We start from the raw sequence: 20000 nt of genomic DNA on the forward strand, positions 1-20000 counted from the left end.
TCTCTCTCTCTCTCTCTCTCTCTCTCTCTCTCTCTCTCTCTCTCTCTCTCTCTCCCCCTTCCCGGTGTGTGTGAGAGTTCAGGTCTGTTACAGTACATGTATGAAGGTGAGGACAGCCTTATATGTCACTCCTCTCCTTCAGTCTTATTTGAAACCGAGTCTCTTGTGGTTTACTACTTTGCATGTGCCAAAGTAGCTGGACAGTGATCTCCTGGGACTCTTCTATCTTCTGCAATCTCTACATGGGCACACTGTGATTACAGGTGTGCTGCCATGTGGGCCTTTATAAGAGTTCTGGACTTTCAAATGTAGGCCCTTGTGCTTATACAGCAGGGCGCTTTACCCACGGAGACGTCTCCCAAGCGTTCCCATTTCTAATAGCTATCTTACTAGGTATGATGTGGCATCTCATTGTGGTTTTGATTTGCATTTCTTTAATGATTAATAATCTTGAATATCTTTTCATGTGCCCCCTGTTGTTTTATAGATTCTTTTTTGTATAACTACTTGAATCTTTCAGCCAGTTTTGAACTGGGTAGTTCGTTTATTTTGTTATTGAGTTATTGGAGATCTTTGTATATTCTGGATATACGAATGCAAACACTTCCTCCTATTCTGTGACTTTTCCCCATTCTGTTGTTAGTGCCTTTTGATGCAGAAAATGTTTTAATATAATCAATTTATCTATTCTTTTAATTTATTCCTTAAGGTTCTGTATTCTAGCCAGGAAATCAGTGCCAAATCCCAAGTCATGAGGATTTACCCTGATGATTCCTTCTAAGACTTTACTGATGTTCAGATCTTTGATCCGTTTGGCCCTCACGTTTTGGATATGGTGTAAGGTTAGAGTCCAGCTTCACCCTTTCCCAGATGGAACTCCGGTTTCCCGGCACAGCATATATTCCTTTCCATGTCTTGGCACTGGTGTAGAAATTCAATTGAGCGTCTAGGCGATGGCTGACTTCCGAGCTGTTTACTTAGCTGGTCTGTATACCTGTCTATCTGCCAGTCCACATTGTTGTAATTACTGCTGCTTTGCAATAGGTTTGGAACCAGAAACTGTGGCTCCTCCATCTTTCTTCTTTGTCAAGATTGTTTTGCTGTTCAGGGCTCTTTGAAGTGCCGTGTAAGTTCTAGCCTCAGTTTATGTAGAAACTGGGGCTGGGATTTGGTTTGGATGCGTTCTGTCTGTGACTTCTTGCAGAGACTTGTCATCCTACCGTAATGCCTCCTGATCCATACGCAAAGGGTGTCCGTTTACTTAGGTCGCCAGCTTTCTGAGCCGTGTTGTGTTGTTTCACATAGTGTTTCGTTAGTGTATATTAATTGTGCCAAGGCCTGAGCCTGGCTATGGCATTTTCAAATGTGCATATGCTGTACTTTGCGCGTACACGTCTCTCTCTTCCTTCTCTTTCTTTCTCCCGTCATCCCAGTCTTCCCTCTCTGCTTCAGTGTCTTCTTCTTAGGTTCCGCACAGGAGAGCAAACATGCTTCACTTGTCTTTCTGGGCTGGTGATTGCTCCACTTTGCACAGTCACCTCCATCCACTTTCCCACAAACGATCTGAATTTATTCTTCTTCGTGGCTGAATAATACTTCACTGTGTGTGTGTCTTACTTTACCTGTTCAGCACCCGGGCCAATGCCATGGCACCACTCTTCTGAAAAGCATTGTGTAGGTATCTCTATTGGATGTCGACTGAGTCCTTCAGAGATGCAGAGCAGGGTTGGTACCCCTGGTCGTTGTAGTTTTAAGTTTCTTGAGGCTCCTCTGTGCTTATTTCCACAGTGGCTGTGCTAATTTGCACCCCACGGACAGTGTGGGAGACTCTTTCTCCTCTCCAGGTCTTCTCTATGTTTATTTTCTTTTGGCCTTTTGGGGACAGGGTTTCATGGAGCTCAGTTGGTAGCCCCAGCTTGCCTCTAGTTCATGGCAACCCTCTTGCCTCAGCTTCTCAGGTGCCAGCACTACAGGTATGAGACACCTGCCTGGCTTCATCATCACTGCCGGGCTGACTGGGGGTGAGCTAGGATCTCAGTGTAGCTTAGGTTTATATTTCCCTTGTGGCTAAAGAGGTTGAACATTTTTCATGTATTTACTGAATGTTTGTATTTCTTTTGAGATCTGTTTGTGTGTTCTTGGCCCATTTGTTCTTTAGATTGTTTGTTCATTTATTGTTTAGTATTTTTTTTTTTACATACTCTGTCAGATGTGTTTCTGGCAAAGCTTGTCTCCCGCTCTGTAGGGATCACTCAGTTAATTCTTGGCTGTGTAGAAACTTAAAATATTTTCTTTGTGTTTATGTGTGTACGTTTGATGCTCATATGTGCGTGTGTGGTGTGGGCGTGTGTCTACTTACATGTCTTGGGTAGGAGTGACCTCAGTTCTGGGGAAATGGTGTACAAGAGCCCTTGGGTTTAAAAAGAACAATGCTCCTTAAGATTCACAGATGGTCACTAAGCTGGAGAAGAGGGAGGAAGGCGGGAATCATATTTCATGGATCTGCCCTTTACGGAAAGTCTGTTGGAGGGACACTCCTGAGGGATTTCAGGCAAGGGTGGGGCACAATCGTGGTTGGGGTTTGAAAAGAAATTTGGCTTCCAAAAGGAGTGTTCTGGAGAGAGGCGAGGATAGATGCAAGACTGTGAGTTAGGAGACACTTGCATGGCTCAGGCAGGAGGTGACGGCGTCACCTGCAAAATGTCAGAGGCAAAGTCCTGGATTGTGGTGGCTCTGATGTAGAGGGGCAGGGGAGGAAGCCTAGAGTCTGAGAGGCAGTCAGATGGAATGGGTGGCGACACCAGTCCAGAGATCAGCCTTGGAAGAAGCCTGGGGTCTGGTACGGACACACTGGGCCTGCAGTCTCTCTGAGACACCAAAGGGACCTATAAAGAAGACATTAGTATATACAGGTCTGAGGCTCAGAGGGGGTCACTGTCGGAAGTGAACGAGGCATTTCTGTAATAAGAGCTGGGTGTGAGTGGCAGCAGAGTGGAGGAGAAAGCTCGGGATGCCCAAGGGGAGGCATGAGCTACAGCTGAAGCTGAGAAGGAGCAACCGGCGAAGTGGGGAAAATTCAATGGAGATGGTTTTATTCTCCAAGAGAATAGAGTAGCCCAGTGATGGTGATGTTCAAAGGGATATCACATAGGAAAATTATTTGAAGGGACTTACTGGGCTTGGTGTCCTGACCGTCACTGGTGCCATTGGCAGGTCAAACTTCCCAGAGTTATGGATGGGAAGTCCCGCTGGGAGGAGCAGAGTAAGCAGGGTGGGTGGGTGGCGAGGAAAGGGGCAATGTGTGTAGAAAACTTCAGCAAAAGATGGGGTGTCTTCTCTGCAGTTACTGTGAAGATGGCTTTATGCATTGTACCACGAGCAGCACCCCAGGAAGCCTGTTGCCAGACATCGTCCTCAGCAGCCCCTTCTCTCACCGCAGTGAGTACTGTAGCTCTGAAAGGCTTTTCTCTTTCCTCCTGTCTAGACTCCTCCCATGGGTGGGGGGAGAGAGCTGGCTGTATTGTCTGATGTGTGCAGTATTCAAACAGGGATCTGGCTCTGCCTCACATCCCCTTGACTCCTTTGTTTGTGTGGGTGACTTTAAGATGTATCTCTGCACATGGAAACTCACGTGATTGAGGCAAGCAGTTCTGGCCTGTGTGGGAGGGAATCCCTGAAATCTGTGTGCCTCTGGTCGTCTGAGTGCAGTGAGCAGCTGGGGTTAGTGACAGGTGTGCTAGGAATGGCACCCACTGTTCTCCATCGGCTTGTTTCCTATGGCCACGCTGATGAGGATGCTTCCCTGGGATCTTATTGGATGAATCTGAAAGAAGAGGGGTTCAGGTCAGCGGCTTCCAGTTTGAGCCTCTGAAAGGTTGCTGTCCTGTTTGCAGACAAGACACGGATGGGGGAGGGGTGAAAGTCTCAGTTTTAGATCAGAGGCAAATGTACGGGGTCGGGGGCAAAACACGGAAGGAGGGAGAGGCGTGTCAGTGATGGCACACTGTGATGCCGCCATCTTTACAGAGAGGCTGACCTTGGAGCAAAAGCCTCTCAAGAGTCCCTGTGGCTGATGGCCTTTCCATCCATGAACTGTAACTATTTCATAAGTGTTCCTATTGGGTCCCACCAAGCTCCCTCCTAGTACCATCGTCTGTGACTTCTCAAGCCTGAGTCTGGAAATTTTCACAGTGCAAACTGGGAGAGCAGAGTCAAGAGGGATGTGAGACAAAGGCCATCAGGTGACATCTAGGGTCGTTAGAACTGCCACCAGCTTGGCCCAAGGCATTGAGAAAGATAAGGTGACAGCCCTGGTCTCACATGGAGACCCTGACTCAGGGTTAGGGCACACTGTAGGCTGGGCAGTGTCTGGTCTTGGAGGGTGGGCTGCTCTGAGTCTCCCGAGTGAGTGACAGCACCTGCGAGCCGCAGGACAGTGCAGAAGGGTGACCTGCCATGACTTTGCTCACAATCTCTTTTTCTTCTCTCCAGGCAAAAGGAGCCTGTCCTGTCGGCCACCCATGGTCAAGCTGGTGTGTCCTGCCGACAACCCACGGGCCCAAGGGCTGGAGTGTGCCAAGACATGCCAGAACTATGACCTGGAGTGCATGAGTGTGGGCTGTGTGTCTGGCTGCCTCTGTCCCCCAGGCATGGTGAGCTGCTGCATGGGTGAAGGAGCTCCTTCCGATCCATTCCCTTGTAGGCAGAGGTGATCGAGGTGGCTGTGGAACAAGAGAAGGTGTTGATGTCTGTTCTAGGTGATTTTCTGTTACGGTGATAAACACCATGACCAAAAGCAACTTTGGGAGGAAAGGGTTTAGTTCACCTACGTTTTAAGGTCGGAGGGGAGTCAGGGCAGGAACTCAAGCAGAAACCTCTGCTCACTGCCCCCTCTCTCTTTGGCTCAGGCTTAGCTAAATTTTGTGTGTAACTCAGTCCCTCCTGCCTACAATATCACTAGAGTGGACTGGGCCCTCCTGCATCAGTTATCAATCAAGATGATGCCTTACAGATACTCTCACATGTCAGTCTGGCTGTCCCCTCTTCCTAGGTGACTTGAGATTGGGTCAAGTTGACAATAACACCACAACCCTGCCTTATCTCAAGCAAACTCTGGCTTCCCTACACTCACTCTTTGTTTTCTGGCTCCATAAAACGACTTGTGAGGTCTTGGCCATCCCTGTGTGTCCCATGATTTTGGTTCTGGGGCTGTAAATATCCCCGAAAGACACACAAGGTCTAATGCTTGTTTGTGACCCCCTTCTCTGTGTATCTTCTAGAACTGGTAGCAATGGTTGAAGGCTACCCAAAGCCTTATGACCTCCTTCCTGCTACTATTAGGTCAGTTTTATATCAAATATATTATACATACAGTATTATCATCACCTTGAAGAATGCATCTTCTGGACTTTCCCTTTTCAAATGCATCCTGTCTTTCTGCTGTTCCTGGCTTCCCTCTCCACCACACAGAGTATGCAGTGAAGGATTGAGACAAAGCGGTTGACGCTGGCATCTGTGTGGGTAGGACGGCGTGAGTGTGCCCTGATGGTGCCCAGGACACTGCCTGAGGAGCTGTGGGTGTTCTGTCATGGAAACCAGAACTTATTCCGTGTCCTTAGGAAGGCTGGACACTGAGGCATGCGGGACAGAAGTACTGCTCTCTACTGCCTTCCTCGTCCCCTCTCCCAAATGGAGAGTTCTACCGCTTCTCCTTAGGGTGCTCCCTACTTGTCTTCTCCCATGAGGATTCTGGAACCATCTTCCTCTAGTAGGGAGATAGAGAGCGGCCCTTCCACTAGAGAGTGTGACTCACGCTACAAGAGAAGGATGACAGGGGTCTACAGGAAAATGGAACTCAGTCTCTGGTCTGAGCAACAAGCAGGGAATAAGAGCCTCAAGAGATAAGGTCTTACTGTGTGTGTTTCAGGGTTTTACCAGAACTGTTGTCCTTATGGTGTCCCTGGAGAGGAAATCTTTACCTGAGAGAAACCTCAAGCAAGAAAAGAGACTACAGGATTATGCCAGCATCAGGAAGCATTTAATTTACTTTTATGTTAAAATTAAAAAAAAAATTTGAGATAAAGCCTCATTTTGTTGCCCAGGCTTGCCTTGAACTACGGAGCTTATGCAATCTTTCTACCTCAGCCTCTGGAGTAGCTAGCACACTCCGTCATGTCAAACTGGGTGGACGTTTCTTCAGAGAAGTGTGTGTGTGCACGTGTGTGTGTGTGTGTGTGTGTGTGTGTGTGTGTGTAGGAAAGCATCCAAGAAGCACTAAATATTGATAACTACAACAGTTGCATTAGACCCCTCAATCCTGGGCTGGGAGCATGACTGCAGATTGAGGATGCAGACCTTCTGCCAGGCGCTCCATTCTCGTCCAGAAGCCCCTGCTTCGCACGCTCAGAAACGCATGCAACTGAGTCCCCTCACAAAAGCTTCTGTCCGTAGAGGTTGGATTATTTTCACAACTGCTTCATTACGTTGCTGACTGATGTGCAGATAGCCGGGGCCAGATTCGGCAAAGCAGAGAAAGCCTTGTAATTTATGAAATGTGCTCAGTGTGCTGGCTGCAGCATTCGACACGTGTTTCTGGCCACAACACAAAGAAAAGGGAGCTGGGAACATCTTGCCTGGGTGCTTCTGCTGGCCCAGACCTCATACCCAGGGCTGTTTTCCTGTTCTCAGTGGGATGAGGGAGGACTATGGCATGAGACCAAGGGTTTGGGTCAGGGATTCTGCGTTCTGAAGACTTGCAAAGGGGGGGGGGTGGCAAATCACTTTCTGACGGAGACAGATCTGCTGAGAACAGAGAGACTGAAGGAGGAATGGGGTGCAGGGGGTAAGTTAGCACCTCCACTACCCTCTGACCCCACACCCTTGTGTAGTCATTCAGTCTATATCTGAATCTCACAGGCCTCTTCTGTGATGGTCTCAGGCTGCCTTCCTCGCTTGAACGGCTCTGGGTACAGGGAGATGTGTGCAAAAACACTTTTAAAAAGCAAGATCGTGGAGTTGGGAATGGAACACAGTTAGGAGAGTGCTTTTCTAGCGTTCAGGAGGCCATGGAATCAACTCCCAGCATGGAATGGGCGATGGTGGTACATGCCTGTAGATAGAGGCAACAGGATCCAATGTTCAAAGTCGTTCTTGGATACATGTGGAGTTGAAAGCCAACCAGATTTAGAGATCCCGTCTCAAAAAATGCCAGAAAGTTCCATAGGATGTAGTAAGAGCTGTGAGTGAGCTGTCTGTAAGCAACCGAGGCTCAGTCTCAGAAACCGAGTGGGTTAGCGCCTCTGGAGTGGCCACTGGAGGGGTGGTGTGAGTCTGCTTTCTTCCATTTCCAGGCTGCTGTGGGCCAATGCAGTGAAAATGGATTACCAAATGAAATAACAAAGGCAGTGATAGGAGTTGGGGGTGTGTCTTAGCTCCTGTTCTCTTGCTGTGACAAGACACCATGACCAAGACAACTTGTTGATGAAAGAGTTTATTTGGGGCTACAATTTCAGAGTTTAAGTCCATGACCATTGTGCAGAGCATGGCAGCAGGCAGGCATGGTGCTGAGCAGTAGCTGAGAGCTCACATCCTTACTGGTATGTAGAGGGCAGAGAGAAAGAGCTAAGAATAGTGTGGGTTTTTGAAACCTCAAAGCCCACCCCCAATGACACCCTCCTCCAACAAGGCCACACCTCCTAATTCTCCCAACTAGCGCCACCATCTGGTAGCTAGGTGTTAAAACGCTGAACCTGTGGGGGGCTTTTCTCATTCAAACCACCACAGGATGTGAGTCAGTGCAAGGCGCTGAGTTCATCTCCAGCACTCTAAACAATAAAACCAACCAACTGACCAAGCAAGCAAGCATGCAAGCAAGCAAGCAAGCAAGCAAGCAAGCAAGCAAGCAAGCAAGCAAGCAAGCAAACACGAAAATGAAAGAAAGACACAGACAGGTTTTCATCACACATGACAGACATGACATCATGATGTTGCAGTCTGTTTCTGCAATCTCATTGTCACAGGTCAGCTCTGGAGCTGGCCTCACTCTGAGTGGCATTGTCCTCACCTAAAAAACCATGTTTCCTCCTCTAATGACCCTCCACGTCCCCCCTATGCCTAGAACTGAGCTGTTGGAGGTGAGATGGGAAGCCTTCTCTTTCCAGTGTCTCAGGCCCGGTACCTGCTCAGAGCAGAGGCCACTGCTCTACCCCCAGGCAGCAGACGTCTGCCCCTGAAGCTGCTCTCAGGCTCTCCTCAGGGGGACCTTTGCTTCCTCAGCCAAGTATTTGAGTTGGAAGGATGTGGAGGAAGGTTAGAGATAACGGACACTCCCTGGCAGGTGAGGTGTTTTGTAGGTGGTGTCCTAGTCACCACTGACATTGTAAGTTCATGGACGGTGGTAAAAGGCTCCCCAAGTCTTTGATTGACTGTTTTGAATCTTTGAGACAGACTTTCTTCTGTAATGCAGGCCAGACTGGAACTTAATAGGTGGCCCAGGCTCAGCCTTTTACTTTAGTTAAAAAATACTCCTAAGCTTTTTGCCTGGTGTAGCCACTCCTTTAGGTTGGGCTATTACCTAACTTTGCCACTAGTCTGCAGCAGAGCACAGCCCATGGCCCTGCTGTCTGTACTCCAGCCACGGCGGAGGCTCTTTGTAGGAGCCTAGGGCAGAGCCAGGACCCTTCAGTCCCTCTGGTCCCCTAACGCTCAGAACGGGACACTGGCTTGCAGATATTTAGGCCTCTGCGGAGAGTGTAGCCTGTTGTCTGGGAGATGGTGATTTATCCTTTGATGCACCTAGCAGCTGCATCTTTCAAACTGATACCCGGTTCTGTGGGCACTAGGGAACATCCTGCCACGGTGAAGGATGCTCATGCTCCTGGTCCTTGGATGGGCTGAAAGACACAGAGAATTCTTTTAAAAACTAGATCCAAGATACAAGGTTTCATGAAAGAGTGAGCTTCATTTTTGGGCACCAGAGATTTTCTGGGCCCTCGTGCAAGTTAGGTGAGTACTTTGTCAAGTTATAAATGTTTATAAGATACAAGAAACCCATCTCTATCAAAAATACTTGTACTCATAACCTGTCACCTAGCCAGGCTCACAGATCTGTGATGGGTGTACACTCATCTTGGTTAGCAAGCAAGACTTTATTAAAAAACAAAACAAAACAAAACACCTCACAGCATGAGAAGTCTCGCAGGAAGTGTCGTTCACACGTTAGTGGGAGTTATCTGATCATATACTGTCCTAATCGACATGCGTTTGACCTCGGCTCCCCTGAGCTGTGAATACTGGTGGAGCAGGGCCATCTAGGGCAGGTGAGGCAAACGCGGGACACTGGATCCGTATGGCGCTCACGTACGGTGAGGAATAAGGGGCATTTCCAGAGAAGGGTGACAAGAACTTCTTTCTGCCTCATAATTGTTCCTGGAACCGACCGAGGATAGTGTTCTCAGCTTGGGCAATGCTTATTGAACAATTGCAAGTTGGTAACCCATGTGGGGGACAATCTCTGCCACAGTTTCTAAAGTCTTCCATGGGCTTCATAAGTCTTCTCTCGGTACCACTGTTATTCGTGAAGGACATGCTGGGCAGAGATGGGTGTCTCCATGCCAAACCGTGACTTGCTGTATGACTCAGTTATGGGCTGTTGACCTGACTTGCCCACTTCTGGGCCAGTTCCCTCATTCCCTGTGCTTCTTCTTTATTTCTGTGGTTCTCAGTTGCCTGGGAATTTTTTTTTTTAAGGCTTTGGGATTCTCAGGAAGTTTCCACACAGTGCCTGGGAACCCCTCCTCTCCTTTCAGGTCATGGGCTGCCTCCTTGCTGGCTCCATCATATGGAAGGCTGAGACTGATCTTGGTGCTGCAACTTGCTAGTTAGCCATGTGCTTTAACTAACAAGTCAGGGCAGAGATGAGCGTGTGCATAGCCAGTAAGAACTCCAAGGAGGGCGGTCGTTGGCACTGTGTGGAGTTTGAGTGTTATGGACATTGAAGAGGGCTGGGCACATGGACCTATCTAGGAGAAGTGGGACCAGAGAAATTCTGGACGGAGAGGTAAGCACAGCCAGAATGCCCACCAGGGGACCTGGGAATCCCTCGTCAAGCCTACTTGCAAGTGGCAGGCAGAACATGTACCTCAGTGGTGAGACACCTGGTTATCTATCAGGGCAGTGTGTTCCTTCCCATAAAGGCTTGTTGCTCATCTCCACTAACCTACGTGTGTTGGCCATTCTTATGGTAGCCACTAGGTGACTGACTTCAGACTGAAGTCTAGCCCGACAAAGCTCTGAGGATGAGGGCTGAGTCTTTGTTGTGAACCTTGGAAGGCTCTGAAGGGAGGTTTGCTGCCCCACCTTGCCCCTGTCAAACTGCTGCCTTCTCTGCTGGTCACCTACGTCCCTTGTATTCTAAACACCGGGGTCCCAGGCTTAAGCACTACGAAGAACACAGTGGGCTGGCGTATTCCTATTTCTTTGGACCAATTCTGCCCCATTATTTAGAGGATGTGGGACTCAGGGACACCTCCTGAGACTGACAGATGTGGTGCTAAGTGGAGAATAGGATTCTCTCCATCTTCCAGTACATGTATGTGTGCATCCACAATTTCAACCTACGGTTCTGATGTGGAAATCCTTTGCACACACATATCCCAGGGTTTAGTTTCATCTGCAGATCTAGGGGCTCAAGCTTGCAGGGTAGCTCACCAGATCGCTGGAGTGAGAATCTTCTAGACCAGGTACCTCTCCCTACTAGCTAGGTAGCTCTGGAGCCCAGCAGCTCTGGGCCTTCACCTAGGATCAAGAGATGGTAACAGGGGAGAGTGTATGATCAAAGAACATTATATCACATCTCAGGTGAGTTCGGGCCAGTGCGGGTATCCAAGGCGGCTTCTTGATTGAGGTGGCAGTGGGCCATGGTGGTGTTAGGGTAGGCTGGGTAGTGTTTCTTAAGCCCACTGAGCCAGCAGGCTGGTTTCTTTCTCCACCCACTTGTCCTTAGCAGACCTGGGATGTGTAGCCTGCTACAGAGTCACTTCCTGAGGGGGTGAGGAAGGAGGGACAGCACCTCTGTGGACAGCACGCCAGAGCATCAGGACTGGAAGAGGTGACCTTGGGAGGAGGGTCACCTGATGTGTCTTGGACACACTTTGAGCCGGACTTTGATATGTCTCCTCTGCCTAGTCTTCAGTCTCTCCTCCAGGGCACTAAATTCTTATAAATTATAATCAAATACGAGATCCATTTTTAGCTATAAATATGATATCTACTTGTCAAAGAACATTTGGGGAAAAAATTAAAACTAGAAAAGAAAATAAGCCCAGAACTTCTTTATCTCACGCTCACTACCTGGGGACAGCCACCCTATTTCCTTCTAGCTTTGGTTAGCCACGAAATCTGTATTACATGCATGTGAAATTGGAACGATATGTGTGTGCAGTTTTCCTCCCCATTTTAAGCCTAGCAGCGTAGGTAGGCATTGCTCGCCTCATTAAAGAGTTCTGTGAAGGACCCTCTAGCACCCTACAGCAAACCAGCTCCCGGGGTCCCTTTAGAACTGCATCATTTGCCTGCCTCTGAGCACTTGACTCTTCTTTCTCCTCCTTTCCGCTCACTGGTAAATAATTCTCCTATGGTCTCCACCCGTAACTCCCACGTCCCCTGGAGCCATCTTTTTTTTTTTTTTTTTTTTTTTTTATTGAGAAAAGGAAAAAAAAACAAGTTTCCGCCTCCTCCCAGCTTCCCCTCCTCCTCCCTCCCCCTCCTCCCACCCTTCTCCCCCTCCTCCCACCCTTCTCCCCTCCCTCTCCAGTCCAAAGAGCAGTCAGGGTGCCCTGCCCTGTGGTAAGTCTTAGGTCCTCCCCCCTCCGTCCATATCTTGGAAGGTGAACATCCAAACTGGCTAGGCGCCCACAAAGCCAGAAAATTAAGTAGGATCAAAACCCCTTGCCATTGTCCTTGGCTTCTCATCAGCCCTCATTGTTCGCCATGTTCAGAGAGTCCGGTTTTATCCCATGCTTTTTCAGTCACAGTCCAGCTGGCCCTGGTAAGCCTGGAGCCATCTTTTGTGTGGCATGGCTGAGCCTGGGAGATGCACTCCTAGGGCTTCTGACACGGGTTTCTGAAGTCTTTGCAAGTGTGTCCCAGGTTATATCACCCAGCAGGGCAGAGGCAGTGTGTCTCTGGTGACAGGGAGAAACAATGTAGAGGGTGCCTGTGTCTGCCAACACCCAGCCTGGGGTTGACTCTTGCCCTAGCTCGTTTGTTGCTGAGGTTGCCCTGGGCTCGGTCCCTCTCTTCATGCTGGGCTCCTGGCAGGCTTGATCATGACACTTCTGTAATAGTGATAGCAGTCCCTGTGGCTCTTGACACGCTTGATTTCTTTTCCTGTAGGTCCGCCATGAAAACAAGTGTGTGGCCTTGGAGCGATGTCCCTGCTTCCACCAGGGCCAAGAGTATGCCCCAGGAGATACAGTGAAGATCGGCTGCAACACCTGGTGAGCCTCTGGGTATGCCCTGGGGACCAGTCATCGAGGTGGCCTAAGGGTCTGTGGGACGCAGGACTTGTGACACTTGTCCTCACACCCTTGAGAACCTGAGTGCTCTTGTCCTGACTCTGCCTCTGCTTCCCCGTCTGTCAAATGCCCCTTTCCATCCTTTGCTTGGCCACGCACCTGCTCCCTACAGATGGGCAGTTCTGTTCTCGGAACTTCTTCCACAGAGGCGTCCAGTGACCAGGGTGGGGGGTGGTGTTGAAAAGGTCCTCTCAATCCTCCCTCTTCCTTTCTTCTTTTTTTATATATTTTTAATAGTCATACAAGGTAATGATTTTATTAAGTCATTTACATACATGCATAGGATATATTTTGCACATATATTCTCCTGTGTCACCGTTTCTTGTCCCTCTCTCTGTTCTTACTGTCCCTTCCTCTCCCACAAGCAGTCCCTGTTCTACTTTTGCATCCTTTAAATAAATCTAGACCCTGCATACAAGAGAAAACATGATAATTATCTGAGTCTGGCTTAATTTGCTTAACATGATGATCCAGGTTCCATTGTGCAAACGATCCATTTTGTTCTTCTTTAAGGCCGAATTTCAAGGTCCGTCTCTTCCCCTATCCCTGTGCTGTCCATGAGTGTCCTGAGGGTGAGGAGGCAGTGGCGGTTTCCTTCTGCCTTCTTTGGTTACCCTTCCCTGGCTCCCCTACACTCACCCCAGCTTCTACTCTGGCTGTAGGCAATCTTAGGGGCCCATGTGGACAGAGGTCGGGGAGCCATGAGTGCCTGAGGTCTGAGCTCACCACCTCTGACGCATGAGCGGGCTTCCCTAGATCAGCTCTGGTTAAGGGCAGCGAGGGGTGGGACATGTGGCCAGCAAATTGGTATAGACATAAACACATGACCACACACACAAAACCGCTCCTGGCAGACGCACACACCCATTCAGATTTCCAGCCTCAGAATGTCCCTGCTTCTTCATCTTGAGATGGCTGTTGGTCTGTCTGTAAGACAGTGACCCTGTGGCTAATCTCAGGCACTCTACAGCTTTCAGGGTGAGGCCACGCTTTAGCGAGTCCATGGCAGGTGGCATAGAGAACTCCCACCTTCCCTTCAACTTCCTGGATCACCCTGGACACCCGCTTCACGCCATACCTGCTTCATCCTTGGAGCTAGAGAGCAGCATGGCCTCCCTTTCCCCTGCAGATCCTGTGTGAGGCCTGTAAGGCCCAGGCTCCTTCCACAGGCTGCAAATGCTTAACTTCTTGAAGCTACCTCGGTGACTATCTGGCGTCTTCTTGTCCCCCACTGCCTCCTTGTTCCACGAGACCCGACTGAGCCCCTGGCACTCAGGTGCAAACCAGCAACACGGGATTGCTTTTCCTAGTGTCTGCCTGGACCGGAAGTGGAACTGTACGAGCCATGTGTGTGACGCCACCTGCTCTGCCCTTGGCATGGCCCACTACATCACCTTTGATGGACTCAAGTACCTGTTCCCCGGGGAGTGCCAGTACGTCCTGGCGCAGGTGAGACCCAGAGCAAGGGGAGGAGGGACCGTCTGTATCTAACAGAGCAGGACGTGCTGGCTGCAGGCTGGGCGTTACCTGATCAGATTCTGTCTGTAGGAAGAACTTTGGGGTTTGGTTTTTGTGAGAGTAATTTTCTAAGCCCCCAAAGGGTACCTGAAGGTCTATGGAGTTTAAGAACAGAATTTAATTTTCTGAGCTGGTTTGGTGTGAGGTAAGGTATAGATTAGAGAAAGACAGCTCTTCAGTTTGGTGGACACCTACACCAGGATTTGTGGGGAGCTGATCCTGGCTGGATTTCACCCTCCCTGACAGACCACTGTTGTAAAGTACCCCTGGGCAGAAGGGTTCCTTGCCCCTGGAGGAAATGGCCTGACCTATGGCCCTACTGAAACTTGCTACCATTTTCATCTCTATCCTGGTCAGTTTCACATAGTGAGGAGGGGAGGTTGGGGTCACAGATGCCATTCAGCCCAGTAGTAAGAATTTAGGACATCTTAACTAGTGAGTCCCTGACAGCCCGTGTGCCTCCTTATCCCCGCTTTGTGGGTTGCTGTGAGTTTTTCTTGTTGGCTGAGACCAGCTGGTTTATCAAGGAGGACAAGCGCTTTCCCCAGAGCTCAGCCCTGTGTACTCTGTGACACATTGAGCTGGTGCAGCTCCTGGGGGAGGTGGTGGCTTGGAGTGATCTGAAGGTAGGACTTCAAAGCCCGAGACGGGGCTGTAGGACATGTGTGTCAGGCATTATTGGTAAACATGGTCCCCATGTGCAGAGCACGCTTGGAGGGGATGGAACTTTCTGGGGCACCAGCCAGGCTGGCCTCACGTACCCCAGCTGGCCCAGGAAGATAGTGTGTTGGGGAGACAATGTGCGCACACCCTGAAATGGCTCTTGCTGATGCCTCTGGGTGTTTCCCCTAGAGCTTCCCCACAGACTCTTTGCCTGAGCATCAAAAGACAGGGTGGCACCAGTTTCAAGGGTCAGCCTGTCTAATGACTTCCAGAAGCAATAGATTTAGGGATGGCGTTACTCACTCCCTGGCACCCCTCGCCTGGCAAGCCTTGCAGAGCTACCCTGTTTTCAGAAATTCTTTTTCAGATCCTGTGTTGGCTTTTCTCCCCCACTTTGATCCTCTTCCTTCTCTTGGAGCCTTTCCTGTGGGAGGCATTATAGGCTTAGCTTTCTCCCTCGGAAAGCCAGCTGGGGACAAAAGCAAGCCAACACCTGCAGCCTTCTTCCACTTCTAACCTGTGTGACCAGGAACCAGCTCAAGCCATGTCACCCAGCGGTGCCAGGAAGTGGACTAATGCTCCCTTTCAGACACAGGGATGTGTTTTCTGTATCTGTGTGTGAGTACTTGTATGTATATGTGTGCATGTATGTGTATATGGGTACACATGACCGCATACATATTTTACAAGTATGTATGTATGCAGGTGTGCACCTGTGGATACATGTTTACTTATGATATGAATATGTGTATGCATCTTTATTGTTGTATGCTTGTGTAGTTGCATGTATATACGTGTGTATATGTATATGTGTGTATGTGAGTGCATATATGTATGTGCAAGTTTATATAAATATGTGCAGGTATTTGTACATGCATGTGTGTACATATGTGTATTTATATGGGTAGGTTTATGTTTATATATGTATTTGTATGTGGACATACATGCTGAGTCCTCTAGCTCCCCTGTTCCACTTTGTGTTCATTATCATGTCACTGCACTGACCATGGGTACCGGGATCATCTGTGAGGGCTGAGGTTGGACACATGAGTGAGTTTACCTGTGAACACTGCTTCCTGTCCCCCACATACACAGCACATCTGATGATATTCTGTGACATGTATTCAAAGACCCCACGCCCCGCAGAGGTCATGATATCATCTTCTGGTCTGGGAGAAGGGATAATCTTTCCCTCCTGGTGCCTTCTTCCTCCAGGATTACTGTGGCAATAACCCTGGAACCTTCCGGATCCTGGTGGGAAATGAGGGGTGCAGTTACCCTTCAGTGAAGTGCAAGAAGCGAGTCACTGTCCTGGTGGAGGGAGGGGAGATTGAACTGTTTGATGGAGAGGTAAGTGCCCATTTCCCCCTTCCCTTCTTGTCCCTCAGTTTATCGGGAGTGTTTACCCTGTGTTCATGGAGAACTGTGCTGCCAGAATGGGCAGCCACTGTGGAGAATGAGGCCTAGTGACATACACAGGTCCTGACATGTTGTCCTGTGAGCAGAGCAATGACAGACCAATACAGAGTGTGCGAGCCCATTGTGGTTCAAGGGTGGTCTGTGTGTGGGAAAGGATGAGCAGTGATCTCTGCCTATGTACAGGAAGAGGCCGCGCTGACTGGGGGAGGGGGCAGAGTGTGGCACGTGGGAGGAGTTTCCCTTCCACATACAGTGGTCACTCTTCATGACAGAGGGACAAAACCCCTAGTGGATGCCTGAAGTCACAGATAGTATAGAACCCAGTGTGGTCTATTATATATATTGGTGATGTCTTAGTTAGGGTTTCTATTGCTGTGATGAAACAGCATGGGAAAAAAGCAAGTTGGGGAGGAAAGGGTTTATTTGGCTTACACTTCCACATCCCTATTCATCATCAAAGGAATTCAGGACAGGAACTCAAACAGAACAGGAACCTGAAGGCAGGAACGGAGGCAGAGGCCATGGAGGGGAGCTGTTTGTTCCTCATGGCTTGCTCAGCCTGCTTTCTTATAGAACCCAGGGCCACCAGCTCAAGGGTGGCACTGCCCATAATGGGCTGGGTCCTCCCTGACTAAGCACCAATTAAGAAAATGCCTTATAGCTGGATCTTATGGAGGCATTTTCTCAACTGAGGGTTGTTGACTGAGATTTCTGTCCTGCCTGGTTTCTGTCCTCCCACCATGTCCCATAGCCATTTAACCCCAAAGAAATCACACAAAGGTCTACATTAGTTATAAACTGATTGGCCTATTAGTTCAGGTTTCTTATTAACTCTTATAACTTATATTAGCCCATTATTCTAGTATGTGTTAGCCACATGGCTCAGTACCTTTTTCAGTGGAGCAGGTCACATCTTCCTTCTTCCATGTCTGGGCAGGATGGGAGAGGAATAGGCTTCCTCCTTCCCAGAATTTTCCTGTTCTCATTGACCTGCCTCTACTTCCTGTATGGTTGTCCAGCCTATACTTCCTGCCTGGCTACTGGCCAAGCAGCATTTATTTTCAACATAATTGACAGAATATAGACAATTGTCCCATACCAGAGGGTTCTTCCTCTCAGATCACTTTAACTTGTGTCAAGCTGATATAAAACTATCTAGCACAGATGATAATGTTTGGATAATGAAGTAAAGAGAAAAAGGCATGAATGCTGGCTAATAATAAAATAGAGCAATAATGCAATCTGTTGTGATGGAAGTTATTTGAAGCTTAATCGCTGTTCTGGAATTTTCCATTCAATACTTTCGTAATAAACTGAAACTACAGAAAGCAAAACAAATGGTATGTGGGGACTACTGCGTGTGCATCCATCGAAGGGACATGTCATGCCAGGTATGGATGCCAGGGCCCGGGCCTGCTGAGCCGGCGCTCTCCTACCAAGCCACACCCTCATTTCCTCAGATGAATAGGTCTGACAAGGTGAATAGAGAAGCAGAACCTGCAGATGCAGCCTCTGTATCCTGATAGCTCAAGAAGGGGTTAGGTGTAGGTCCCCAGGCTCCACCTCAGAGTCATACCTTGGTAGATCAGATGGAGCCCCAGAATCTACATTTGCACTGGTTGGTTGTCCCTGGGTCACAGATCTGATTCAGTTGGTTTGGATATGTGCAACCCTACAGACTCCTAAAGACTGGGTTCATTTGCTCCCGTGGCCCCTGCCTGCTCCCCGATTTTTTGTCAGTGCCCACCCTTGACAGCTGGGGACTGGAAGTGCATTTTCTATAGACAGGAAAGGAAAACTGTCTAGGAAGTGTGCCGACTAGGAGCCGACAGGGCCTACTCTATTTCAGAGTTCAGTTCCAGCCAGGGCAGACGATAGCAGTGAGCCTGCAGAGGTGATGGCAGATCTGCGGGGTGAGAATTTGCAGAGGTGATGAGCCCCACGTGGGGCAGGCTCCTCGGGAGAGGAGCTCCGTGAAGAGTGGCAGGTTCTTGGTCTCAGCCTCTGCATTGTGAACCCGACAATCAGTTGAGTGCTCTGCGGTGGCTGTTGAGGGTTTGTCAGTGGAGACAACTTGGGCAGGGAGAGAAGTTCAGGCCAGACTTCTGGAAGCTTCTGCCTGAAGCATGGAGCTTAACAGTCCCTGTCCTTCAGTCTCGGCTCCTGATGGTAGTCACCCCGGAGAATGGAGGGCGGTATGAGGAGTTGGGGGCTCAGTGTTATAGGTGGGTATATTTTTCACCCAGGTGACTGAAGATGTCTAAAATCATCACCACATTAGAAAACAAGCCAGGGGACTGGTATAGTTGACAAGCAAGGGTCAGAGACCCCCCCCCCTTCTCCCCTTCTCATGAGGTAATGGGAAATGGGCCAGTCTGTTTCACGGTGCTCTCACTGCCATCTTGTTAGCATGGGAGGGTGTCTGGTCAGATGGACACAAAAGCCCAGGTATGGTGCCGGCCTCAGGGAGTTCTGAGAGAAAGTGGCTGGTGACCCATGCAGGTCTCGAGGGCCAGCGCTGGTGCCGGTTGGCAAGGCAGACAGACAAGCTATGAACATAGAGGGGAGCCCTGGACTCCAACTTCTTTTACTTCCCTTCCGGGTTCCTTCTTTCTTCAGGTGAACGTGAAGAAGCCCCTAAAAGATGAGTCTCATTTCGAGGTGGTGGAGTCTGGCCGGTACATCATCCTGCTGCTGAGTCAAGGCCTCTCTGTGGTCTGGGACCGCCACCTCAGTGTCTCCGTGGTCCTGAAGCACACACACCAGGTCAGCGGCCCTTCTTGCTCCATCTTGCCTGTGACTCATGTGGCTCATGTAGTGACCTGCTGCCCATCCCCATTGTATTGGAAGACAGTGTTCTCTGGTCCAGCCTCCTTACTCCCCACACAAAGAGAGCTAAGCAGCCATGGAGGCTGGCTGCACACAGGGAGGACAGAGGCATCTTTAGCAGTGTCTCAACTGGCCCAGCAAGGAACAATTTTGTTTGCCCAGGGGAGGGAGAACAAGAGTAGTCAGGGTGACTTTTTTTTAGGTTTCTTAACCCAAAGAGGCAAATTAAGCACATATACTATTAAATCATTGCCATCCATTCTTGAATGTTATCTTATCAGCAAGCTCAGGCTAGCACACATGCTCACATGCACATGTGCATGTGTACGCGTATGCATGCATGTTCATATGTATGTCAGTGTATGTGTGGGCATTGCTGGAGGGCAGCCAGTGGGCAATCTCGGGCATCATTCTCAGGAGCCATCCACTTTGTGTTTTGAGGCAAAATCTTGCATTGGGACCTGGGATTTCTCATCAGTCAGGCTGGGCTAGGGGACCAGTGAGCTCTGGGGACTTGCTATCTCTGCCTCCCTAGTGCTGGGGTCACATGTGCACGCCACTATGACTGTCTTTTTTATGTGGGTACTGGGATTGAGCTCAGGTCCCCATGCCGGTACGGCAAGCATGTCACCATTTGACTTACCTCTCAGGATCCCAGGTTAGCTTTTTTGGGAGTACTTTGTTAGCCTGCTGAGGATCTCCTTACGATGGCATTTGTGTAGGTTTCCACACTTGGGGGCTTTGATGGTATTACTTAGTGGTGTGATGGTGACAAGGAGCTCTGTTTATTTTTGTTGAAAGTGGTGCCTGCAACATCGCTGACAGTAATGTCTATGTCTAAATTGTTTACGTCAGTGAGGGCTGCACGAGGCAGCCCACTCCATTTCTAGAAAGGTCTAACAATCCTGACTATGTTTCTACTCAATGTATTGGCTGTTCCAGGTACTGCAGGTACAGCAGGGGCAAAAATCTTGTGTGTGTGTGTGTGTGTGTGTG

The 20000-nt window shown here is 49.2% G+C and overlaps 1 protein-coding gene across 1 annotated transcript in view; it reads left to right on the top strand.

Annotated features, from left to right (window-relative positions):
* Vwf (von Willebrand factor) overlaps nucleotides 1-20000 on the top strand; it is a 147916-nt gene that overhangs the window by 69905 nt on the left and 58011 nt on the right. The window contains exons 17-22 of the mRNA XM_005365251.2: nucleotides 3344-3438; nucleotides 4492-4652; nucleotides 12394-12497; nucleotides 13886-14024; nucleotides 15972-16106; nucleotides 18795-18941. Of these exons, the coding sequence (XP_005365308.1) occupies nucleotides 3344-3438; nucleotides 4492-4652; nucleotides 12394-12497; nucleotides 13886-14024; nucleotides 15972-16106; nucleotides 18795-18941 (781 nt within the window). The remainder of the gene's footprint in view (nucleotides 1-3343; nucleotides 3439-4491; nucleotides 4653-12393; nucleotides 12498-13885; nucleotides 14025-15971; nucleotides 16107-18794; nucleotides 18942-20000) is intronic.

This window comes from Microtus ochrogaster, unplaced genomic scaffold (assembly GCF_000317375.1).
Source record: "Microtus ochrogaster isolate Prairie Vole_2 unplaced genomic scaffold, MicOch1.0 UNK1, whole genome shotgun sequence".
NCBI lineage: Eukaryota > Metazoa > Chordata > Mammalia > Rodentia > Cricetidae > Microtus > Microtus ochrogaster.